General features: G+C 35.1%; 1 protein-coding gene across 3 annotated transcripts; it reads right to left on the bottom strand.

The window, feature by feature from the left end:
• Positions 1-388: 388 nt before the first annotated feature.
• Positions 389-27,448, bottom strand: LOC132704685 (coiled-coil domain-containing protein 170). 3 transcript variants are annotated; one of them, XM_060674856.1, is made up of 9 exons: positions 27,320-27,448; positions 16,223-16,732; positions 15,860-16,172; positions 15,639-15,811; positions 15,385-15,585; positions 6,808-6,951; positions 3,444-3,521; positions 2,184-2,456; positions 389-1,112 (listed from the first exon to the last, which is right to left on the bottom strand). In XM_060674856.1, exons 1-9 carry the CDS (start codon positions 27,404-27,406, stop codon positions 582-584), a joined length of 2,310 nt encoding a protein of 769 aa, XP_060530839.1. In that variant the 5' UTR covers positions 27,407-27,448; the 3' UTR covers positions 389-581. The 3 variants fall into 3 exon arrangements, with proteins under 3 accessions (XP_060530839.1, XP_060530841.1, XP_060530840.1); XM_060674858.1 differs by lacking the exon at positions 27,320-27,448 and adding an exon at positions 19,405-19,470; XM_060674857.1 differs by lacking the exon at positions 3,444-3,521.
• Positions 27,449-27,657: the final 209 nt, after the last annotated feature.

Here is a 27,657-nt window from a genome sequence, read left to right as displayed (position 1 = left end):
AATAATTGTAAAAAAAGAATAAAACTGAAATTAAAGTCATTAAATATATTTCATCTGGAATATAGAAAAACGATAGATGGGAATCAGTAAAAATATTACAATAAGTGGTGTTTGATTTATATATAAAAAAAATTAATTCAAAATTTGCGGCCCCGTTCCAAGTGGTAATTAATTGTAAAAAAATGATATAACTCATATAGATATAGATATAGAAAGAAATCGCCAAAATACTAACAGTGTGATTAATTGTAAAAATGAAGAACAACATTGTAATTAAATTTATTAAGTATTTCTAATATCGAATGCAGAAAAGCGGTACAAGAAAATCATCAAAAATTTAAATGTAAAACTCTCTAATTAAATTGAATAAAAGTTTCTAATGCCGAATGCAGAAAAACGATAGTACGAAATTATCAAATATGTAACAGTATACTGTAATTAATTGTAAAAAAAATGTTAAACTGAAATTAATGAATGAAATATTCCGCATTCCGAATGCGCCGAATGCTACAAACATGTCACAGTACGTAGTTATGTTTAAGAAATCGACCACATCACGAAAGGAATTCGTTGTTATCGGTTCATATAGGCCGCGACTGTCGTTTAAACAAATCGTCATCTATATCATCCAAATCAGCGGCATCCGTGTATCCTGAATCGTCATAACGAGATCTATCCGGAGTCCTAGTACACCTACTTCCTCCGGTGGGACTCCGGGCGGTCAAACGCAGCACCGGATCGTCGTACCGTCTCGATACCAGTGTGAAGTCGTGGTGGGCATCGACCAGCTTTTGAAGCCGCGATATGAGTTCATAATCTGGCATCGGTAACGCCACGCCCAGAATTTTGGCCACGGAATGCTTGAAGCTCTGCAACTGCGACTCGCGTCTCTGCGCGTTGGACAAACTGTCTTTGACTCTGGCCAGCTCGTCTCGCAACAGTTGCAACGAATGTTCGCTGATGTTTCTCTCTTGCTCGATCGTGTTGCTGGTCGATCGGATCTGGTCTTTCAGAATTGTCACCTTGCGGTTGTACTTGGTTCTGAGCGTTTCCGATTCGATGAGACGATTTTGGAGTTCTTCGATTTTGCGGCCCCGCTCCAGAGCTGTTATCTGAAAGTTTATGATCAAATTAGAATGATGAAAATTCATAGGGAGGAGATTCAATATGGGTGAGACCACGATATAACAGTATCAACAGTAGTATTCCGGGGGTCTGAGTATAGGCGTAAAAGAGGTCTAAATAAGTAAGTTAATAAGTAAGTAAATCAGCCAAGAGAAAATGCTGGAAATTATCTTTGAGGTTATGAAAGGATTTTTCTTTTATTAATGACATTTAAAATGGACACTTTTTTAAAGCTGAGATAAATTCCAATCTTTTTTGTTAGATGTTTTTTATTCTACTTCTATTAATGTACATGTTGAGTCCTTTTCGTATATTGTCTTGCACGTTCCTTAGCATACACATTTGGATCGGCCTTTATTACCTCATTCATAATGGTGCAGAAGTTTATCGCGGTCTAGGAGTTCTTCGTGTAGTTCCGCATGGAAAAGATGATATTTATGTTTTATAGTGGTGAGATTAACGGTATATTGGGGAAAACTCTTTTTCCTTGTAGAAAAAAATTAAGGAAAGCTACTATGATGTGAGGTGGAATTTTCACGAAGACACAAAGGCTGCTGTCGAGCACATTAGAAAAACTGTTCTTCTTCTAATTAAAAAGCAGGGCTCATGTTCTTTTGAATCAATGAAATGAATTACAACAAGCTCCGTTCGAGAAATGGAAGTTTGCCCCCCAAGGAGAGATCTGCCAGCTGTTGTTAGACATGTTAAGAAAAAGCAGTAAATTATTCGGCCGCATGGAGGCAAAACCCGTTATTAAAAATGTGCCGTATTGATAGCCACAACCTTCAATATTCATTACTTTGGAGGTCATATTGACACAATTCAAAATTTTGGTACTGTTCAAGAAATTACTTCTTAAAATGTGTGTTTTTTTGTGTGAAAGTACTCCGTTTCATTAAGTCTTTTTAGTCTTTTAAATCATAATTAATGGTAATTTTAAACCACAGTTTCGTCGTTAATTTATTATTGTTTTAAGGGTTTTGTTTATGTATCAACCATTCTAATGACCTATTCGATAGCTTTTGGTTGGACGTTTGTGGGAGAGACCGACAACGCACCTTATAATCAGCAGCTTCGGCTAGCTGCGAATTCAAATCTCGTATTTGATTCTTGTATTCCGACAGTTGCATCTGAAGTCGATCCACTTGCTTCACTAACTTCTTCACCCGGGCATTGGCCTCATCTCTCTCATTCTGCAGGATGCACTTCATTTTCGCGCTATCCTCTTGAAGCGACAGCTTTCTGCGCAACAGATCCAAATGAAGGTCCTTCCTTTGTATTTGTTCGCGCAGGGTGCGCACTCTGCGTTGAAGCTGATACGCCAATGCGGTCTGTAAGTGAATAAAAATCTCGTTTATTTGATCATTCCGTTGCGTAACCGCGCACAGAGGGCAATTAAACCAAACTAGGCTGACAAAGGCAACTTCGGAAAATATAAAGCTGAATACTAAAATATTAGGAGAGACACCCTATACCTGAACTATATTTGATTAATTAAAATTGAGCCCAATGTGTTGCTATCTTGATATTTGCTGAATGCCAATAAATTTATATAGAAGTTTTTGAAATACAATTTTTTTGGACACTGTCAAACAAAGTATTGATATTTCAACGAGAAGGTAACTGCCAAAAAAATAGTTTTAATTTGTTTTGGAGAAAATAACTAACAGAGTACCCCAAAGTATCAAAGTAAAAGAGGTATTTTTTAATTTATAAATTCCTTCTTTTCATAAATTGGGCCTTGCTTCGTTGCGATTTTTTGAGAGAAATGTTGAAATCAGGTACGAAAGGTCTTATAAGTGTATTTTTTTCGCATGTTTACGATGTATTTAAAAAAATACGTTGATTAATTTATTATCAGCCAATATCTAAGGCGAATAGTTGTCATCAGAGTTAATTTTTGTTAACCCACTTAAAATATCTCATTTGGTTTTTAAATCTAGCTCTTTCAGTCTCTTTTTCTTACACCCTGAATATGTTGTCACGTGTTTTTGAGGTCAGATACATTGTAAAATATTAGATATTTATAAATAATTTTGGAGTCACCTAAGTATTTTACTTTTTGTGTATCAACATAATATAGTACACAATCAATCTGGAATAACATCCTGAATATTATTAAATCTTAATTAAGCACCAACCAAAAAAGAAAAATAAAACTTTGAAATACTAATACGTTTATTTGAAAAAAATGTCAACCTAGTTAGAACCTAGTCCAGCCCGCTATGGCGCGGTGGCTAATAAGAATGTGGCTGTGCAAAAGGTAAAAAATCTGTAAGTACGGATCTTTTCTAAAATAGGAGCTTTAAGTTTCTTACATCGCACAATGGAATATCGTGAAAAGATCTCTCACGTCGAGTGAGCCTCGGCAAGGTTCCATATCCGCAGCAAAGCAGCTTGTTACACCAAAAGCGAAAGAAAAATCACTTGGTAAACTAAAATTTGGCGGATAACTAAAAATGTTATTTACAATGGAAGAAATTAACTAATTATCTAAAGCATCAAAGACCAAACTCAAAGGGTGTTGTTGTTAATCTCATTATAAGAAAAAAACTTCATAAAATCGTGTATCTTAAACGTTTTCACTTTTCAGTTAAAGAACTCAAAGAAAAAAATCTTCTGAAGCACAACATTTTTTCTATTTTTTACCAACGGTGTCGGTCCACTATTTCGATCGCATATATTTGAAGGAAAAGTTTGTACGCAGCTGACATTTTTCCAGGTCTCATAAGTGTTTTTTTTTACATTTTTACGAGCCATTAAAAAAAATTTTTTTGATGAATTTATTATCAGAAATTTTTTAAGGTGAATAGTTGTTCTCTTAGTTACTTTTTGTTAACCCACTTACAATATCTAATTTGGTTTTTAAATGTAGTCCCTTTTCGTTACACTTTGAATATGTTTTCATGTGTTTTTGACGTTAGACACATTGTAAAATATTAGATATTTATAATTAATTTTGTAGTTACCTAAGTATTTTACTTTTTGTCTATGAACATAATATAGTACATAATCAATGTAGAATAACATCCTGAATATTATTAAAACCAATTAAGCACCAACCAAAAAAGAAATCCAACCGAGCATCTAACAAGGAAGGGGGACGTTTATGAAAAAACGATCAAACTATCCAAAGAAAATATTCACCTAAGAAAATGTGAATGACATATAAATTTTTTTCTTCAAAAATATGCCATATTTATCTCAAAAGTTAGGCTGTTAAGCAGATATAAATAGGGTTTTTATTTATATTTTGACACCCACCTACACGGTTTATTAAAGAGGATAGGCAAAAACTTTGTATACAGAAGTTGTATGATTTTTTATCAGTTATCTTCTGAACGTACCAATAGAAACAAATAAGCACCGCAAATAAATACAAAATTAACAACTTCACTTTTTCAAATGGAAAACAATTTATATTTCTACTTACAATGAAAAAGTCTTTTCACCCCGATTTCAGAAACATATAGTTTTGGTTAGTTTGGTTTAGCCATTTTTGAAGTTATTTTTCAAAAGTAAAATTTGATAATCAACATCAAACATTGCCATGGAAAAGAAAAGTGTTATATAAATTTTTTTGTTCAACAGTAACTGAAAATAATAATTAATTTAGAAAATTTCAACGTAATTTATATCGTTTGCTCTGCAGCTGAACAGGTTTTTTTCTTAACTTACTTGTGATTGCCCTCAAAAGAAAATCGGAATTGTTTCTGTTAAGTAAACATATTTCGTCTTCAATTATTTGTCTTAAAATATTTATATTGTTTCGTATTATATTTGATTTTTTCCCATCCAAAACTATTTTTCATTGAGATACTGCGTGACTGGTGCAACATCATGTGGCGGACTGCCATTCTGTTGGCAGGTTATTATATTGCTGAATTTTGTTGCAAGTGGAAATACATATTACCTCAATAAATTTACTTACAAATTTATTGCTCCAATAACTTTATCAGTAAATATACCGCACCAAACATGAAGAAGAGACCTACGTCCTTGTTTTTTACCGCATATGTTTTACGGCGATTTCGTCGGTCAAATTTTGTACTGGAAAAAATTGAGAGGATGGAGGAGATTTTATAAAAATTAACCGAAACCGTTTCTTTTGTCCTGTTACTATTAAAATAAAATTTACCTTCAAAATATAGCAGCGTGTTTAATTCTTCCTACTGATTTCCAATAACAGATCTTGTTTTTCTCTGAATAACTTAGGTCTCATCAAATGGACAAATAATATCCTTTATTGTGTTCGTTGAACATGTGCGTTGGCCGGGAAAACGTTGAACTTGCTTTCGTTTTCATTCTTTGAATTTAAGAAGGAAAATTATTTAATTTTTGTTAATCTTCCGAATATACCGTATTATAAATAAATAGTTTTAATGTCTGGAAGAGAGCCATTGAAACGTATAAACAATATTTTGTTTAACCAAAGCAATAAAGATGTTGATCATTAAATTATGGTTTTGAATAATAAACATGAGTGATTACAAAAATTACTAAACCAAATACCGATAAACTATATATTTTTGAAATCGGGTTAAAAGGAGTTTCGTCTTAAATCGGATAGGGTGTTCCATTTAAAAAAGTGAAGTTGTTAATTTTGTTTTTGTTTGGTGGTACGTTCAGAAGTATTAAAGAAAACATCATACACCTTTAGCATAAAAAGTTTTGGTTAGCTCCCCTTTTGTATGGACGAAATTGATGCTGCGGACTAAGGGCTAGTATCAGAATAAAAGGGATCCACTGGGAGGGACGTACCTTGATCTATTTCCCATGATGGGCTTGACTTTCTGCTCTCAATGTTACCTTACTTTCTTCCGTTCTGTCTAGGTTATTCTCGCGGTAGAAAAGAAAACGTCGACAGGGACAAACATAGAAATAGTAACCAGTTAAAATCACATTCTTCTCTTTCACCAAATAAGCGATCCGCCACTTTAAATAATTGTGGCGAATCCGCCATGAATCACCCTTCAATAAATTTTGTAAGCGGGTGTCAAAATATAAATGAAAACCATCTACGTTCAAATTAAGTTTTTTTTTAAATCACCTTAAGCATTCTGAGACATAGGGTGTATTCGAATAGTCTAAATTTTAAATAATCCCAGGCAAATGAAAGTAATTATCAGCAAAAAACTAAAATACAAAATGTATGAAAAAGCTAGCTATATATTGGTGGTTCAAATTTTTCATGAGTTTTCTCGTTGATAGGTTCCTTGTAAAATTTATTCTCGCTTTCTTAGGCGTCTTCAGAAAGCTGTTCAATTGGCAGAATAAAGGTGTTTACTATTTAGTCTGTCCATTTTTAAATATTTCATGTCATATTTCAAAAGTTTTAAAAAACAGTTCATTTCATATAGATAGAATTTTTTTTTAATAATGTTAACTAAAGAAAATAAACCATTAAAATGAAATCGTCTCTGATTTATTTATTACATATCGATCGGCTCAAATCTTCTCTGAAGGAATTGTATTTTGGTTTATTATTTGAAATTTGTATTTTAAACTATTCCCTTTTTAGATCTTTTGTCCGTCGTTCATGAGGTCATCTGCAATCGAATTTTCTTGTCCTTCCTTGTTTTTGTGAAAAACTTTCTTCCGCCTATACTTAATAGCCAAGATAATTACCGCTACCAGTTTTAATTTATTTTAGCACACCTTGCAGAGAAGGAAACAACTCACCTTATCTACTAACTTATCACTTTCCAGTCTGGCTAATTGTTCTGCACGTAGTAAAAGGGATTCCATGTGAAGATCGATTCCTATGTCGTGGGATATCTCGTCCATATGAAGCGCCCGAGCTAGGCGCTCCAAAAAATTCATGAACTAAAAGACCAAGTGTAATAGTGTTTTCATATATAAATTTCACAATAAATGGTTTTGGCCTACTGAGTGCAATAAAAACCTTATCCATATTATCCATCTATCATGTAGAATGTTAAGGAACATGTCACACTCACGAAAATCCTTGACAATATCAAACGGACGTAGTTTTGCGATATTGACCACGCCAATATATCTAAAATTTGCAAGGAAAGGCTTTAAATTCAAGAATAGCAACAATAAAAAAGTATGCGAATTATCCTATCCAATTTGGTTTCAACTAGATGGTAATTCGTCATAAATTATTTGAAGAACAAAAAATCTGAAAATACAAAGAAAGTTGTTTTTATTGCCGAAATTTAGATTTTAAATTTTTTGCTCTACTATTAATATGTTTGATTCAACTAGATTTTTCATATTGTCCACATTTTTTTAGCAAACTCGTTAATGTCTTATCGTAGATTCTTTTCTAAATAATGACTAAAAATTATCAAAAAGTTAGGATCATTATTAAACATTATTTACAATAGTTTTACAAATTCTATTAAAGAAATTTACCTTTTTATTTAGCTTTTTTAGGTATAAGGCTTTGAATTTGAAAAACAAAAACCCTGAAGTATCAACGCAAGCTGTCTTCATTGACGAAATTTAGATTTTTGCGAAACGAAATTCAACGAAACCTTCTTGAAAGATTATACCATCTAAATAACTTGACTGCTTGGGTAGTGTAGCAGTGCAGGTTCCAAGTCACTTTTGGCGAGAAACTTTGAATTTTCATGAATATTCGGGTTAACGCGTGCGTAGTTAGTGCAGAATCGGGTACGTCTGAGCGCCAATGGTTTTGAACGGCACCAAAAGCTATGATATTACGGAGAGACAAAATTATATGCTACAGAACAACAACAAAATATTTTGGTTAGAACCTGCGGTTTTTATACAGATATGAAATTTAATACTTTTAATTATTTTGGGCTATTGAGTATTCATTTTATTACTTTTTTAAACAGCAATTTAGTTAACTTTAGGTGGTAGATTTATAGGTCAGGTAGGTTAAAATAAAGAACAGGAACCTAACCACTCAACAAATAGTTTTCCAGGACATTTTATGTCTGATACACGAAAAAGATATAACCAAACAAAACAAAATTGATTTACTATTTTATAGTAAGCCTTAAAACTCATTTTGCATGTTTGTTTTTGATAAAAAAAAAGGAATGTGTTAGTAAATAATACAACCTATTTGAAAAAGATATGTCAGATGTACAGAAAGAAGATTTTAAGCGTCAGGAACGGTTGAAGAGAATATATTTGAATAATGTTAATGAGGTTTTAGGAATTCTTTGCCGGTGCCTCTTTAACTCACTATGTACTATGTACTATGCTATGGTTAGCAAGATCAAGATTTGGCTCAAGCTGTGGGGGCAAGTGAGTGATATAGCTATTGTTCCTTGTACCAAGGGATTCAATTTTGTGAAACAGGGATTCGTTGGTGATATTAGTCAAATTATCACCTACCAATCATCAGATATGTGCATCAAATTTGATTAGTTTTCAGAGAATACCAAGTATTTGATAGTTTTTTGAAGATAGCCGCCACCAACTTACTAGAACCCACCAATAAATATATGTATATATATATATATATATATATATATATATATATATATATATATATATATATATATATATATATATATATATATATATATATATATATATATATATATATGATGACACTATATTCCGGGATATCATCCGTTCGCTCGTTGAACTCCGACTGGAATCCTGCATCCGACTGGAATCCTGCAAATCTTGCATCCGACTGGAATCCTGCAGACGTTTCGCCAAAATCTCACTTGGCATCTTCAATGCTCGCGCTCCGAAAACACTTCGAACACTGGGAGGTTATCGGCGGTGCGTGCGGTATTTATACTCTGCGCCGGAGATGGTAACGGTGCTGCTTGTGCGTGGGGGGAGGTGGCTCCGCCCCCTGAATTGTCGCGTTGTTAATTTCGCCCGATCGTAGTTGCGATGTCCCCGTTGGCTGCTGCGCATCGCTCTGCTGTTTGATTATCGTTCTCCACGTGTTGGATAAATGCAGAGCGTCGTCTCTCGTATTGAGGTGTCCGGACTTTTCTATTTCGATGGCCTCTCGTATAATCCTAGTCCTAAAATCAGGAATATTAGCTATTTGTTTGCAAGTGCCGAAATCAATTTTATGGCCTGTCTGATGTTGGTGCTGAAACAAAGCAGATGTTGTTTGTTTGTTTCTTATGGCTAAACGATGTTCCTCGAGCCTGGCTGAAATCCTTCTGTTGGTCTGTCCCACATACGTCAGGCTGCACGATCCGCATGCTACACTGTATACTCCTTGGTTTTCCAGAGTAATTTTTTGTTTTGGGTTTCTTAGTATTGCTCCGATGGTATGGTCAGGTTTGTATGCCGTTGATATGTCGTGTTTCCGTAATATTCGGCCGATTTTGTCAGTAACCCCCTTGATGTATGGCAGGACAGCGATCGATCTTCGTTGGGTCTCGTCCTGCACTCTCTGCTGCGGCTGTTGTTGTTTACTGATTGCCTTGCTGATGGTGCGCCTTTGGTATCCGTTTTGTTGAAGACAGGTACTAATTTTCTTCAGTTCTTTATCTCTGTTCCTCTCGTTTGTGAGCCTGAAGGACCGAGCAATTAATGTATTTGCCACTGCCTGTATCTGTGATGGGTGGTGATGAGATTTAGCGTTCAGATATCTATTAGTGTGTGTTGGTTTTCTATAGACAGTGTGTTCCAAGTGTCCATCTTCGGTCCTTGTGATGTGCACATCTAAAAAGGGCAGACTGTTATCCTCTTCAAGTTCTATTGTAAATTGAATCCTTGGGTGAATGGAATTCAGATGATCTAGGAATTTCAAAAGCTCCTCCTTGCCAAAAGGCCATACAACAAATACGTCATCAACGTATCTTGTCCATAGTTTTGGCTTCAGATTTGCCTTCTCTATTGCTTTCTTTTCGAAGTAAATCATGAAGAGGTTGGCAATCACAGGTGAGAGAGATGATCCCATTGCTGCTCCATCTATTTGTCGGTAAATTTTCCCGTTGTGCATAAAGTAAGCGTTTTTCAGGCAATGTCTTGACAGATCCATTATGTATGGCGGAAGATCTTCGTTTTCTTCTATAAGCAAGAGTGCCTCTTCTACTGGAATACTCGGGTAGAGGGATTTGACATCGAAACTTGCCATAATGTCGTCCTTGTCCATCCTGAGAGAACCTAAAATCTGAGTGAAATGTTCTGAGTTTTTAACATAGGAATCTGCCTTTTCCACTATAGGCTGAAGTGCACTGGCCAGATGTTTTTCCAGCTTGCATAATGGTGAGTTAAAGGCGCTTACGATTGGACGCAGGGGAACCCCGTCCTTATGGATCTTTGGGAGCCCGTAGAATTTTGGGCAACGACTCGATTTTTCCCTCGGAATAAGTTTCTTCTTTGTATCCTCGTTTATTGATGAATCGAGAATTTTGGACTTAGTTGTTTTTTCCAAATATGTCGTGGGATCTCTGGTGACTGGTTTGTATATTGGGTCGTTCAAAATATCCTCCAATTTTGCATTATAATCCGACGTATTCATGACGACAGTGGCATTTCCTTTGTCTGCTGGCATTATTAGAATGTTTTCGTTTTTGTTTAGATTCCTTAAGGCTTGCATTTCTTCTCTGCTTAAGTTTGGTTGCGGTGGTTTTGACTGTCTTAAGACTCTGGCGACATCTTGCCTAATTAACTCCGCATCTTGTTCGTCTATGGTGGAAAGACTTGCTTCGACGTTGGAAACGATCTCTTCGACGGGTACTCTTTTTGGAGCTATTGCGTAGTTAAATCCTTTATTCAGTACGCTGACTTCTGTATCGGAAAGATGGTATGCTGAAATATTATGAACTGTACTGCTTCGGTTTGTATTTGGCACTTGTCCTGATTTTTTGGAATTTGACTGAAGGATTTCTAATTTCTTCCACAGTTTTTTTGACGTGATGTCCTTGTCTTTCTCAGTGCGCCATGATGTTAATAATTCTATGCGGTCCCACAGCAACTGATGGATCTTGTTGCTCAGTTTCAGGTGGAGTCTGAAAAGTTGTAGCTCAGTCTCACTAATTTCGTACCGGGTCCGCCTGATCTGGTCTTGGAGTAGGGCCTTGCTAGCTTTGTCCAGGATAGCTTGTGTCTTTCTGGTGCGTGTATGATAAGACAACCTTGTAAATGTTGGCAGCAAGTTCTGGTTGCAACTTGAATTTTCTTAAAAACTGCCGCAACCAGAACTTGCTGCCAACATTTACAAGGTTGTCTTATCATACACGCACCAGAAAGACACAAGCTATCCTGGACAAAGCTAGCAAGGCCCTACTCCAAGACCAGATCAGGCGGACCCGGTACGAAATTAGTGAGACTGAGCTACAACTTTTCAGACTCCACCTGAAACTGAGCAACAAGATCCATCAGTTGCTGTGGGACCGCATAGAATTATTAACATCATGGCGCACTGAGAAAGACAAGGACATCACGTCAAAAAAACTGTGGAAGAAATTAGAAATCCTTCAGTCAAATTCCAAAAAATCAGGACAAGTGCCAAATACAAACCGAAGCAGTACAGTTCATAATATTTCAGCATACCATCTTTCCGATACAGAAGTCAGCGTACTGAATAAAGGATTTAACTACGCAATAGCTCCAAAAAGAGTACCCGTCGAAGAGATCGTTTCCAACGTCGAAGCAAGTCTTTCCACCATAGACGAACAAGATGCGGAGTTAATTAGGCAAGATGTCGCCAGAGTCTTAAGACAGTCAAAACCACCGCAACCAAACTTAAGCAGAGAAGAAATGCAAGCCTTAAGGAATCTAAACAAAAACGAAAACATTCTAATAATGCCAGCAGACAAAGGAAATGCCACTGTCGTCATGAATACGTCGGATTATAATGCAAAATTGGAGGATATTTTGAACGACCCAATATACAAACCAGTCACCAGAGATCCCACGACATATTTGGAAAAAACAACTAAGTCCAAAATTCTCGATTCATCAATAAACGAGGATACAAAGAAGAAACTTATTCCGAGGGAAAAATCGAGTCGTTGCCCAAAATTCTACGGGCTCCCAAAGATCCATAAGGACGGGGTTCCCCTGCGTCCAATCGTAAGCGCCTTTAACTCACCATTATGCAAGCTGGAAAAACATCTGGCCAGTGCACTTCAGCCTATAGTGGAAAAGGCAGATTCCTATGTTAAAAACTCAGAACATTTCACTCAGATTTTAGGTTCTCTCAGGATGGACAAGGACGACATTATGGCAAGTTTCGATGTCAAATCCCTCTACCCGAGTATTCCAGTAGAAGAGGCACTCTTGCTTATAGAAGAAAACGAAGATCTTCCGCCATACATAATGGATCTGTCAAGACATTGCCTGAAAAACGCTTACTTTATGCACAACGGGAAAATTTACCGACAAATAGATGGAGCAGCAATGGGATCATCTCTCTCACCTGTGATTGCCAACCTCTTCATGATTTACTTCGAAAAGAAAGCAATAGAGAAGGCAAATCTGAAGCCAAAACTATGGACAAGATACGTTGATGACGTATTTGTTGTATGGCCTTTTGGCAAGGAGGAGCTTTTGAAATTCCTAGATCATCTGAATTCCATTCACCCAAGGATTCAATTTACAATAGAACTTGAAGAGGATAACAGTCTGCCCTTTTTAGATGTGCACATCACAAGGACCGAAGATGGACACTTGGAACACACTGTCTATAGAAAACCAACACACACTAATAGATATCTGAACGCTAAATCTCATCACCACCCATCACAGATACAGGCAGTGGCAAATACATTAATTGCTCGGTCCTTCAGGCTCACAAACGAGAGGAACAGAGATAAAGAACTGAAGAAAATTAGTACCTGTCTTCAACAAAACGGATACCAAAGGCGCACCATCAGCAAGGCAATCAGTAAACAACAACAGCCGCAGCAGAGAGTGCAGGACGAGACCCAACGAAGATCGATCGCTGTCCTGCCATACATCAAGGGGGTTACTGACAAAATCGGCCGAATATTACGGAAACACGACATATCAACGGCATACAAACCTGACCATACCATCGGAGCAATACTAAGAAACCCAAAACAAAAAATTACTCTGGAAAACCAAGGAGTATACAGTGTAGCATGCGGATCGTGCAGCCTGACGTATGTGGGACAGACCAACAGAAGGATTTCAGCCAGGCTCGAGGAACATCGTTTAGCCATAAGAAACAAACAAACAACATCTGCTTTGTTTCAGCACCAACATCAGACAGGCCATAAAATTGATTTCGGCACTTGCAAACAAATAGCTAATATTCCTGATTTTAGGACTAGGATTATACGAGAGGCCATCGAAATAGAAAAGTCCGGACACCTCAATACGAGAGACGACGCTCTGCATTTATCCAACACGTGGAGAACGATAATCAAACAGCAGAGCGATGCGCAGCAGCCAACGGGGACATCGCAACTACGATCGGGCGAAATTAACAACGCGACAATTCAGGGGGCGGAGCCACCTCCCCCCACGCACAAGCAGCACCGTTACCATCTCCGGCGCAGAGTATAAATACCGCACGCACCGCCGATAACCTCCCAGTGTTCGAAGTGTTTTCGGAGCGCGAGCATTGAAGATGCCAAGTGAGATTTTGGCGAAACGTCTGCAGGATTCCAGTCGGATGCAAGATTTGCAGGATTCCAGTCGGATGCAGGATTCCAGTCGGAGTTCAACGAGCGAACGGATGATATCCCGGAATATAGTGTCATCACATTTTTCCATCCGTGAATCAATACGTGAGAATATATATATATATATATATATACAGGTAGAGATTACCGTTGTCGAATTTATTCCCTCCCGTTCATGTATAGGAAAATCTAAAAGTATGTGAATGATGTGTGATGAATGTTTTTGTATTACACCAGAAGGAATAGGAAAAGGAAAATTGAAAGTTGGCGACAAACAATATTCTTGTTTTTTTAGTGATAAAATCTACCTGGAACCGTTTGAGGTGCTGTGTCAGGAAAAGGTTTAATCCCAAATGCTTTGTGGCTTAGCTTTGAAAAAAATTAAAGAGCCATGCGGTGACTCCTACTTGATACAACTACAGAACTGAACTGTGGTTCAAGGATTTTCTTCTACCTAACATTTCCTACAGTAGCGTTATTTCAATGCACAAAACAAGCTTTCAGGTAATTTCGTAAGGCTTAAGAATTAATATACATAATTCGAAATTCAAGGCAACATGATATTTAAAAGACTTGAACGTTCATAAAAATAAGAGAACTGTAGAAGTATAACCAAATTTAGACAATCTAGAAGAAATCATCCTTGTTGAGAACAGAGAATGTATTGAATTTTTCTTTTAACCTCATTGAAATTTCTCATATTACCGAAATCGCACAATAAAATCAGAGGCTATGTAGGTGGATGAAATCACATTGAAGCTATGCATGCCACCAATGGAAAAATGCATTTGTCATGAAAACCGTCATTTTCCCAGCTTTGAGGGAATGGAGCTATTTCCAAGAACTCTTATACATCTGGACACAAAAATTAATGAACTAGTTGCCTATTTTGTCTATTGAACTTGTGTGAGAAAATATTGAGTGCAACTGACAAATCTGGAGCCAGCTCTGGTTTTACTAGATTTTTAACAAAGGAGTACATTACCGTTAATCGTGGACTGTTGATTTCCACCTATATTATATATTATTATAATCGATGAAATAATATTTTCTGCAATCATATCAAGTTCCGCAGGGGTCAGTATTGGAACCCCTATTATTTATTATTTATATAGCGGATCTGCATGATGTTCACATTGGCAAACTCAATTTTTGTTAAGATATACAATTGATTTTTAATATATAGCCGGCTTTGGGCTTACGATTACACTTTTGGAGTTTTGAATTGTATTCAAATAAAGATTCAAATATCATCGTACATTGTTCTCTCATGTCTTACTGCAATATTGAGTATCATTCCTCTTTAGAGGCCACCCTGCCTCTAATCGGCTACGTAAAAAAACCCTAGGTATTTGTAACTTTTATCTAGAGCTAGTTCTACAGTACCTCCAATAATCAATAATTGTTTGGTAGTTTCTCTTTTTTAGTACATGCATGCATGGGTACATTTTCCAAACCCAAAGTTAGTTTTTATGCTTATACTGAAAAGTTTGAGGGAAGGGAAATCTTTGTGTCTATTTTGCAATTAGCTTAAGAATATCATCGTGTAATTTATTTAAAATTTCTGTTTATGTTCTCTATATAATTTTTTTTATCGTTTGTAGTTTCTGAGTCAAAAGGGTATTTAACCTTATTTCGGATAATAATAAGCCAAAACAATTTGTCTGTAAAACCACCATACCGTAATTTTATCTCTCTTCAAGCCGTCTCGACACAGTTCACAAGCGTTAATCTCGGCTTCGGCTTTGTGGAGGCGCGCCTCCAAATGATTTTTATCGTTCTCCAAGTTCCGAATTTTCGCGTTGGCTTGATCGTAGAGCGACACCTCTCTCGATAACTGCTGACCCTCTTGGTGAAGTTTCTCTTTAAGGTTTTCGATTTGCTATAATTATTTAAAGTGTACTCGAAATGCCGTTAGTAAAGCCTAACCCTTACGGCGCTCTTATCATGATTCTCAGCGATCAGTTCTTGAATTCGGTCCTTTATGGAAACCTCGATCGACTCCACAAACCTTGATGGGGTGCTTAATTTAACGGCCAAAGTTTCGAGCATGTGCTTTTGTTCCGATTGAAGCCTTTGAATCTTGTCGTCTTTAAGTTTGATCTCATCTACAAGAGATTCTTATATGCATGCCCAAACGAAAAGTATTAACGTACCTCTCAATTGACAAATTAATGCTTCTTGTTGAGCGATACTACCACTAGCCGAACCTAAGCTTCTGTTGGAAGAGGTCAGTTTCTCCTTCAGATCCATCAATTCCCTTTCGGTCACGCGGTATTGCATTTCGAGGGCGTCCTTGTCCTGTTGCAAGCGGTCTATCTCCAATATTTGGGAAGCGGACTGTCTCTGAAGGCATTCCTTATCCGATATCGACCGCTCCAAAGTTTCCCTGCAAGTTCTCAGTTCAAGTTCAACAGAACCCAAGGTGTCGTTTATGTTGTGAGCTTTGCTTCGTAGTCTTGACGTCTCCTAGCAGAAATCGTATAAAAGCTTTAACCGGATGGCGCATTTAAACTTACTTGTACTAATTCGGATGCTTTGTGTACCAACATGTCCGGCGATATGGTGGTCCCGTCGATGACGTCGCCGCCGAGCGCCACTGATAACCGCCTCACGAAGTCCTGGAACTGAATTCTCGCGGCATCTTTCTTCTGTTCTTCCGAGTTAAGCTGAATTTCCAGATTTCTAGCTTTACTTTCTAACTCCTTTACTTTCTCCTCGTTGTATCTGACGTCGCGTTGGGCAGTTTGTAGAGCCAGCTCGTTTCTCCCTTGCGCGGCAAATAGATTCCTTTCACGTTCCTCCAATTCGTGCACCCTTTTCTTTAGCGAGCTTATGACGGCGCTCTGCCTCGCGACCTGTTCCCGAAGCTGGTCGGCTTCTACCTGCAGTTCCAGGCACCTCTGATCGCGAGATCTCACTTGGGACCTCATTTCTTCCAAGTCCGCGGTCAACCGGTCCCTTTTGTACTGCAAGGCGGCGAGTTCGCTTCGCAGGGAAGTGGTAACGTCTACTTCCTGCTCGTCCATCTAAAAGTGGAATACTTCAAAACTCAGTTGCCTTTCAAGGTTCCACTTGCAATTTTACAAAAAGGAATAGACATATTTAATTTTCGGTGACGATTCTTTTCTGAATTTAGTTATTATTGGATATGGAACTTCATCCCAACGTTTTCAACACTCGTAGCACACGATCTAAAGATTTCGACAATAGATGGGCAAGAAGTATCCGTTTTTGCTATTTGTTGTGGTTAGTAAGTAAAAAAAGACTGTGGAAGTAAACTAATTCTAAACCGATCTGAATAACTACTTTAATTTAAGTGAAAAGAAAACAGACAAAAGGGGACAGTCATCTTTAAATTTTCTGCTGACATGCGACCAAGTGCTAAATATCGCCACAATGCTGGAACTTTAAATGGTGGTCATAAGGAAAGTTTTCAGGAATCGGAAGAAAACATGTATCAATTATTTCCTCCATCAACAGTGAACCCAGCCCCAAATCTTCATGTGGGATGGAGAACAGTGAAACAATGAGGTATTTGTGCGGTACAGGATCCATTTAGAGAAAACATCAACAAGAGAAAAAAAAACTCATAGCTTAATGTCCTATAGTCAAACGAGGCAACGACTACCACTATAAATATTGACAAAAATTAAACAAAAACCAAAACCAAAACTAAAATTTTTTGTTTCGGTGATTCAGATTTAAAAATAATACATTTAATTATATGCAGTCTGAGTATAAATTATGAAGAATTTTGTCTGTTCTCAAAAAGCGTTGACGAAGTATTCGATTTTACCGTTTTAGTAGGTCGATTTAGATCGATGATTTAAATAGTTACGATGTGTTATAAAATCAGGTTGATTTAAATGTTATGTTTCAGATCACTATCCGATTGCTCTTACTATGCCTTTTGGGATCAATAAATAAATCAATAATTGAATTATTGTTATGCAAATGTTTAAACATAAAGTTGAATCAAAATAAATTTAAAGAAAAAGTTTGATCACAACAGGATTATTAAAGTCAGATTCAGAAGAAACTAAGCTATATAAAATTCTGATAAAAAATTGAAATCCCCATTCTGCAAAACAAAAGTATAATGCATATAAAGACAAACTTAAGTATCTAATAAAAAATGTTAAACATATTTACATCCAAAAGGAAATAAATAGAATTAAGATTCTTGCTTAGCTACACGGAACTGTGTTAATAAAATTTACCCAAATAGTAAGAAACATAAAAATAAAATTGATTACATAATAAACGACAACGATATTCTGGTTAAAGGCATAGAACAAATTTCAAAGGAATTTAATCTACTCTGTGTGCTTTTTGTGGATTTATCCAAGACATTCGAAAGTGTGCCATACTAAGTTATTTGAAAAAATACAATAATACGTCAGAGAAATTTTCAATTTACTAAAAAATTATTAAAATTATTTATTTACCTTATATATAAATGATATGGTTACAACTAAAAACAAACAGTATCATAATTAGTTATGCCGATTATACGGTGCCATATAAGGCAGTTTCGTAGAGATAACTTAAACTTTTGATTGAATTGGATATCATAATTTTCAAAAACTGGTTCCAACACAACAAACTGACCCTAAATTTTGACGATTTTTTTTTAATTTTTCGTCATATAAAAATCAATCTGCCAAATTATGATAACTTAACAGTGAATGATTGGATTACAACCCCTGAAACGTAATCTAGAAAATATCTCTTTATTACTAGATACAGTTTCCTTAGATGGGATTTACACATTCGAAATATAATTGATAAATTTAGAGGGTTACTGTCTATATTTTAGTATTCAAGACATTTCTTAATAAAATTGTGTATACTTCCTTGATAGACACGCGCATATCATACGGCTTCCTGGGCTGCGGTGGAGTTCAGGAAAACCATATTAAAAATCTTATGACTCTGCAAAAATTGTTTATAAAAATATTATTGAATATATGGCAGTGTATTGTCTATCCGTATTAAACGATATAAAAACAGTTAAAATTTTGTTAAATTATAATAAGCACATTTGCAATACGAGAAAGAGTGTCATGTATCCTACTGCTACTCAAAAAACACACGGACAGCATTCTTATATATAGTATTCACCCAGATGTTACAACATTCTAGCAGTATGTTGTACATCTACTAGAAACTAAATTAATTACAAAACACAACAATGGATAATTGTGACTAATCGAAAGCTTTTAAATAATCTTATTGACTTGAACTACTTAAAATAGATAAGTACAAATTTATATTTGTGCCATAGGTCTCTGAACTCCCTATCTGTTAAGCTATTTTTTTTATAGCTAGTGAATCCACTCACAAGCATTCTTAAATGCTTCCGTGGATATGCTAACTTCTATATTTCATTCCCAGTGCTCTATATTGTACTATTGTGGTATTGATTTTTCGAAACCTTATTAATATTTCTTCTTGAGTTTAGTTAAGAGTGGAGATGGAACCTTATGATCAAAGCTTACCCAACGTCCGCAAAATTCGCAGCACATATTTTAAAGATGTCGACACTAGATAATCATTGGTGCTATATTTCCATTTTGATAAGTCTTAGTTTGTTATTGCAATTTTACAAAAAGGAAAACACAAATTTGATTATACGTAAAGAATTCTTTCAAAGTTTAGTTAAGAGTAAAGATGGTACTTCATCATTAATGCTTACCCAACGTTCACAAAACTCGTAGCACACATTCTAAATATTTCGAACACTAGCGAATCAATGTTGTCCTGTTTCTTACCACGTACTAGGGGATAAATTAATATATCCACACCAGCGAAAATGGAGCGCACAAATTTTCCATTTTATAGAATTATTCTGAAAAAAGGAGCGTTTAGTCTAATTGGCAGGAGAATACTGTTGACAATGCAAGACAGGCAATCAATAGAGAGCACGTTTTAGGCCTGGCACCGAAATCTTGACAGTTATCGCGTGTGGAAATATTTCGCTTTATTTATGGAGGTATTGGCTTTTGTGTTATTGCAATTTTTGATATTAACGATATATGTAAAGTTAAATATTTTAAAATATTAGCGGCACGGTAGGAAAGTTTTTTGTTTTGGTTTAGAAATCACCCTATCTGTTTTATCTAACATTGCAATTTTTTTCGCGGACATTTTAACTAATGGGTTAAGCGGCCACATAAAGCAAGAGCTATCTGATTTTCAATATAGTTTCTGAGAACGCGGATGTACAGTGGGAAATCTAATAGATTTTACAAAATTTCTTACAAATGTCATGACATCTTACTAGATTTACGGCCCTTGAAACAGCTTTCCCATATAACTATAGCATCAACACCAAGTGAATTTTCCTTATCTAAAGACTAGTGCTTCCTATTGCCCTCCAATTTAACAAATGGAATGCACACTGTATCTCAGTTGAATGGAATAATACTGATTCATTTTTTGTTACATCATAAGTATGATGCCGTAGAACAAAGTGTTAAACCATTAATTATATCTTGCTGTATGCGGAAATGACTGCAGGATCTTGCAAGGGGATGTTAATAATTTATCAAAGTGGTCAAAAGATAACTTGTTAGATTCTTATGTCAAAAAGTAGGCCTCTATTTATTAATTATAAATTAATCGTAAATTATGCAATAAGTGTGGTAAACGGCATTAGTAAAGTTTAACAAAAATGTTGCATACTATACTTTATCTACGACCTTAGTTTTTGGGTACATTTTTCCAAAGCAACACGAATACTGACGAATACTAACTGACATTACCATCAGAAATGACAAACGTTAAAATTGAAGCCGTGAGGTAAAATCTCCGAACACATCCGACTGCTCCCAAACTCTGGCGGTAATATCCCGGAAATATCCGGAGTGACTCGAATCGGTGGAATAAGAAACTCGGGTGGTAAAGTCACACTTTCCGCAGTCGAGATCGGTATATAATTAGGTATTTAACAGAAGGGACTAGAGAATTAGTACATTATGCAACTAGTGTGGTAATAGTATATTATGCAATAAGTGCGGTAACCGTCATTTATTATTTGACACGAACGGAGCGCATGCAGCCGTTAGTGTTTGGGACATTTTTGTCACACAGCACGAATACATTCACTGACATGACCATCAGAATTGTTCAACGTCAAAATTCAAGCCGGATCTTAAAATCTCCAAAAACATCCGATTGGTTCCAAACCCGGTAATATCCCGGAAATGTTCGAAGAGGCTTGAACCCGTGGGAAAATGGCGCTTTCCGCACTCTAGATCGGTGTATAACACTGGTTGGCAATGAAATCCTCCTTTAAAATTTTTTATGATGAATATAATGATTCAAATGTTTTGAATCTATCCCCTTTGGCCGATTTTTTCTATCACGTCTAGATTTTTCGATATGATTTTTTTTATCTTTCAAAATTTTGTTTTTTTTTTTCAATTTTTTCATTCGTCAATGTTACAAAAAGTAAATATACATACAAAATGAGTTTCAGAGAGTTGTAAGAGAAACGAGGGAAGTGCCGAAGATGATTTTTATGGTAGTAAATACGCGCATGCGCAGTATTCATTGTGACACTACAACAGTTCAGTGAAAACTTGTCGTTTAATTGTTTACCTTTTATATCAAATATTTTGGTAAGTTTTGCATAAAGTTCATGTGCTCTACATTGGATTTAAGTATTTGATGTGTAGTTTGAGTATTTTTTTTTAAGTAGAGTCAATAAATATAAAATAGAAGTTTGAAAGTTGTTTTAAAATTAATTTTATGTGATTTTAGGTTACAAAATGCCACGGACTTGTAAAAATCTGGTTAAAACAGCTTCTCAGCTATATTTTGGATTTTCTATCGATGAGCGAGATAAAAGTTGGTTGCCAAAAGTGTGCTGCAATAGCTGCTCAAGAACGTTGAGAGGTTGGCTTGAAGAAAGTCCCAAATCCATGCCGTTTTCAATGCCAATGATGAGAATGATTGTTATTTCTGCATGACATCTATACGAGGATTCTCGAAAAAAAAATAGAGATAAGATTGTTTATCCGAACGTCCTATCTGCAAAGAGACCAATTCTTCGTGATAAAGACACTCCACCTCCAGTTCCACCAGTTAATGAGGAGGCTGAAAATAAAAATATTTCAGGTCTACAATCTCAATCGAGTTTTATTTCTGGTAGTACATGTTCATCTTCATACACTTTATCTGGATCTTCACGTCCATCTACAGAACCTCATTTACTTGAACAAGGCGACTTAAATGATCTTGTTAGAGACTTGGGACTTTCATAATCTAAGGCACAGTTACTCGGATCAAGGTTAAAACAGTGGAATCTATTGGCTAAAAGTACCAGAGTTTCATATTTTCGTACGAGACAAGAAAGCTTTACAAGTTACTTCTCCAAAGAAGATGATTTGGTATATTGTAATGATGCTGCAAGGCTTCTTCAAGAACTAAGTTTTCCAGAAGATTCTAGTGAATGGAGACTTTTTATTGATGCTTCAAAAATAAGCTTGAAAGCCGTTCTACTTCATAATGGTAATAAATACCCATCTGTCCCCATTGCACATGTTACAAGCATGAAATAAAATTATGCAAACCTTGAGGTATTACTTGAGAAAATTAAATATTCTCAATACCTATGGAATATTTGTCCTGATTTAAAAGTTGTCGCTATACTACTGGACTACAAGGAGCATACACAAAATTTTGCTCTTTTCTTTGTGAGTGGGATAGCCGCGCAAGAGACAAACATTACAAAGTAAAAACCTGGCCATCAAGAAAAAGTTTGACTCCTGGACTGGACTGCGAGAAAATTTTTCTGCCACCCCTTCACAATATGTTGGGACTCATAAAAAACTTTGTGAAAGCTATGAATAAAGATGGTGCAGGATTTCAATACTTAAAAACAAAATTTCCTCTAATCAGTGACGCGAAATTGAAGGAAGGAATTTTTGTAGGTCCGCAGATACGTGAGCTCATGAAGGATGAGGTTTTTGATTCGAAGTTGAGCAAAGCAGAAAAAAGAGCTTGGGTAGCGTTTGTGGAGGTGTGTCATAATTTTCTTGGGAACGCAAAAAGTGACAACTATCAACAAATCATTCGGGAGCTACTTTCTGCTTATAAAAACCTACGTATGTTTAGAGCATAAAATAAGATGAATTTATGCATGAAAATAAGAAGGAGAGAAAAAAAAAATTGCAGTTAATTAGTTATTTTACAGAAGGGAGTAGAAAAACGACATTTAAATAGAAAAATAAAATTACTATTAAATCAGTTTCTGCAAAAGATGACATTACCTACATTACATTAGAGATGGCGTTACGTTTGAGAAGTAATTAACGTTCAATGAACATAAAGTAGAAATACCGGGACATGCTTACAGAAATCTTAGGTTCTTAATTAGAAACGCAAGGAAAAAATCAAATCGGAAAGAACTCTAAAAATTATTAGAATTATTTTAATTGAACAATTTCTTGAGTCTTTCTGATGTTAATTTTAAATGGAGAATTTTCAACTATCGCAGTATTATGTCATTTAATTGTTACTTATGTTTCATTTTATTATTACCGTACTGTTTAGTAATCTTCTCGATTCTTCCTGCGTAGGTTGTCATTCTTGCTAACGCTTCGCCAATCATTCTGTTGCCTTCATTAGAGCTTAACTGAATCTGGTATGCATTCTCTCTCTGGATCTGCTTGGGTATTGTTTAAAGGGGACGGTTAATATTTTTTAGTTGCTTATAGATTTCTCGAGATCTTTTGATTTGTCGTGTATGGAAGAGTTGATTACATGCAAGAAATTTAGTTTTATCGAATAAAATGTGATGTCCGCTCTCGTGATTGTTTTCAGCAACTGCTGATGAGTTTATTAGTAGTATTCTTAAGGCTCATTCATGTTCTTTGACTTAATATTTTTCATCCAGTCTCTCCAATGTATTCTTTGCCGCATATGTATGAAATGGATTTTGGACAAGTGAGAAATCTCGTTTTGAAATTTTATATCTTAAGAACTTTTGAATGTAAGGAAGGACAACAATGGCAAGTGTGCGGTTGCTTTCGGGCTCTGGAAGTTTGATGAAGTGTATTTTGTGATGGAACGCATATTTTCTCTAATGTGAAAATTATTAGAAAGAAGAGCAGCCGTAAATGAGTTTTAATTCTGGATTCAGTGACTCGGGTTGAGATAGTTTTACGGTTCTGCAAACTAGAGAGTTGATGACCGATGATTTTTGGGCTGGATGCATTAAGGTATCGGTCTGCATGCGTAGGTTTTCTGTAAATAGAATAACTAATTGTTACGTCTGATTTTATATTGATAAGAACATCTAAAAATGGGATATTAATATTAGTTTCTAATTCTCGACCATGAAACCAAATAACAAGTGAAAATAGGAAAGCTTGTTAACAATTTTTGAAGTATTAAAAAAATTCCACTCGATAATTTTATAGCCAAAAAAGAAAGACATATGGTTTATGGTAAAAGTAGATTGCTGCTTTAATAAATTACGTATTCAAGCAAATTATTGGTAGCTAATGTTAACAATATTAATGAATTTACAAAAGCTTAAAGCTTTGGTAGCAGTAGCAGATTTGTAAAATCCGTTTTTTTTAACAAATGCAAACCCAAATTCATAACTGCTTATTTGGATTTTACAGATTCATGCAGATAACAAATGTATTGTGATTTGGCCTGTCAAATAAATAAAAGACCAGCTCAAAAGATTAAAATCGCAACAAGCAAACAACCAAAAATCAGCGAACAAGCCCAGTTAAATGAGGACTTATTCAAGGCGTTCATTGAAGCCAACCACTGCCAACTCCAATTTCAGATCATTTTTGACAAACAATTGAAAATTTAACATACTGGACGAGTCAGCTGCAAACTGTAAATGACATTTAAAAAATTTTGGCAAAAGTTATTTTTATCTTGTGGTTGATGAAACAACTAACCCATGTGGGACATATATGATGAAACCAATGAATCCAATGAATCTAGTAGATTCTATTTAATTACATCCAAATAATTGAAAGAAATCAACAATTTAAGTGTAACCGGCTTAATTCAAAAAACATTAACCAAGTTTTTGTTGACCAAGAGCGTTCCGATAGAAAAATTCGTATTTTTATCAGATGCTGCATCTTATATGGTTAAGGCAGCCTCGAATTTAAAAATAATTCATTTTAGCCTATTTCATAGAGTGATCAATAGGTGTTCAATTTAATAAGGAAAATTGTCCAAATACTCAACTACCAATACAACCAGTAATAATTCGCTGGAGAACTTGGTTAGCCGCTGCTATATTTTGTGTCGAGAACTTTGAATTAATTAAAAAAACGCACTACTCAATAGTGCAAGAAAATTTAATGACCGCTTGAGGTTCAAAAGAATAATTTGTTTATATATATATATATATATATATATATATATATATATATATATATATATATATATATATATATATATATATATATATATATATATATATATATATATATATATATATATATTCTCACGTATTGATTCACGGATGGAAAAATGTGATATATATATATATATATATATATATATATATATATATATATATATATATATATATATATATGATGACACTATATTCCGGGATATCATCCGTTCGCTCGTTGAACTCCGACTGGAATCCTGCATCCGACTGGAATCCTGCAAATCTTGCATCCGACTGGAATCCTGCAGACGTTTCGCCAAAATCTCACTTGGCATCTTCAATGCTCGCGCTCCGAAAACACTTCGAACACCCCTTTGTCTTAGTTTTTCATAACACTTGGTGGCTGTAAAGGTCTCCTTCCCGTAAAGGTGTATGATATTCTCACGTATTGATTCACGGATGGAAAAATGTGATGACACTATATTCCGGGATATCATCCGTTCGCTCGTTGAACTCCGACTGGAATCCTGCATCCGACTGGAATCCTGCAAATCTTGCATCCGACTGGAATCCTGCAGACGTTTCGCCAAAATCTCACTTGGCATCTTCAATGCTCGCGCTCCGAAAACACTTCGAGTGAGTGTTCGGATGCAGGATTCCAGTCGGAGTTCAACGAGCGAACGGATGATATCCCGGAATATAGTGTCATCATATATATATATATATATATATATATATATATATATATATATATATATATATATATATATATATATATATATATATATATATATATATGATGACACTATATTCCGGGATATCATCCGTTCGCTCGTTGAACTCCGATTGGAATCCTGCATCCGACTGGAATCCTGCAAATCTTGCATCCGACTGGAATCCTGCAGGATGCAAGATTTGCAGGATTCCAGTCGGATGCAGGATTCCAGTCGGAGTTCAACGAGCGAACGGATGATATCCCGGAATATAGTGTCATCACATTTTTCCATCCGTGAATCAATACGTGAGAATATATATATATATATATATATATATATATATATATATATATATATATATATATATATATATATATATATATATATATATATATATATATATATATATATATATATATATATATATATATATATATAATAAAAGAATAATTTGTTTATATATATATATATATATATATATATATATATATATATATATATATATATATATATATATATATGATGACACTATATTCCGGGATATCATCCGTTCGCTCGTTGAACTCCGACTGGAATCCTGCATCCGACTGGAATCCTGCAAATCTTGCATCCGACTGGAATCCTGCAGACGTTTCGCCAAAATCTCACTTGGCATCTTCAATGCTCGCGTTCCGAAAACACTTCGAACACGAGCATTGAAGATGCCAAGTGAGATTTTGGCGAAACGTCTGCAGGATTCCAGTCGGATGCAAGATTTGCAGGATTCCAGTCGGATGCAGGATTCCAGTCGGAGTTCAACGAGCGAACGGATGATATCCCGGAATATAGTGTCATCACATTTTTCCATCCGTGAATCAATACGTGAGAATATATATATATATATATATATATATATATATATATATATATATATATATATATATATATATATATATATATATATATATATATATATATATATATATATATATATATATATATATATATATATATATATATATATATATATATATATATATATATATAATAAAAGAATAATTTGTTTATATATATATATATATATATATATATATATATATATATATATATATATATATATATATACTATATATATATATATATATATATATATATATATATATATATATATATATATATATATATATATATATATATATATATATATATAAAAAACAAATTATTCTTTTGAACCCAAAGCGCTCATAAAATTTGTATTATAAATTTTTTATAATCGCATATAATATTTTGTCATTGTAAAATTTTTATGTTTTGATATTTGCTCTATACGTGTCAACGTGTGTTTCAAGGAAGAAAAAATTTTAGTTACAATTTTTTTTCGGTTTTATTTATGTGTATTCAATAGGTCTGTGGTACAGAGTTTTTCAGCAACATTTTTTCCTCTCCTTACTCGTAAGCTATGCTTTTTGATTCTCGCTTTTAAGATTTAGGTAGCTACGATACATTCACTTAACAAAAATAAAGCTGATGCCTACCTTGGTCGTCTCCGTCAATTTTTTGAAAATCTCCCAGTCTTCTTCCGTAGTGCCTGTCGCATCAGACTCAAGGGGCGGCTCTATCATCGTACATAACGATCTCCGGTCTAAATTCTATCGCAAACTGTTTGCCATGAAAAATACCGAAAGTCTTTAACGGAACGATTTACGGTGTCATAGACACGCTATTTCGAAGAGGTTAAATCGATATTTCCAAGGAGCTTGCGGAGCCCCAAGCGATCCTACTTTGTTCTAGAAACGCGTTGTGTAAGGTATTTGAATAGATACCAAATCGCATAAAGAAGTACGCCACCAAATAGCGAACTTGCTCAAAAAAT

This window comes from Cylas formicarius, unplaced genomic scaffold, assembly GCF_029955315.1.
Source record: "Cylas formicarius isolate icCylForm1 unplaced genomic scaffold, icCylForm1.1 PGA_scaffold_7__23_contigs__length_41026272, whole genome shotgun sequence".
Taxonomy (NCBI): domain Eukaryota; kingdom Metazoa; phylum Arthropoda; class Insecta; order Coleoptera; family Brentidae; genus Cylas; species Cylas formicarius.
Note: the sequence above shows the minus strand (reverse complement) of the source record. Positions and strands in the feature narration are given on the sequence as shown.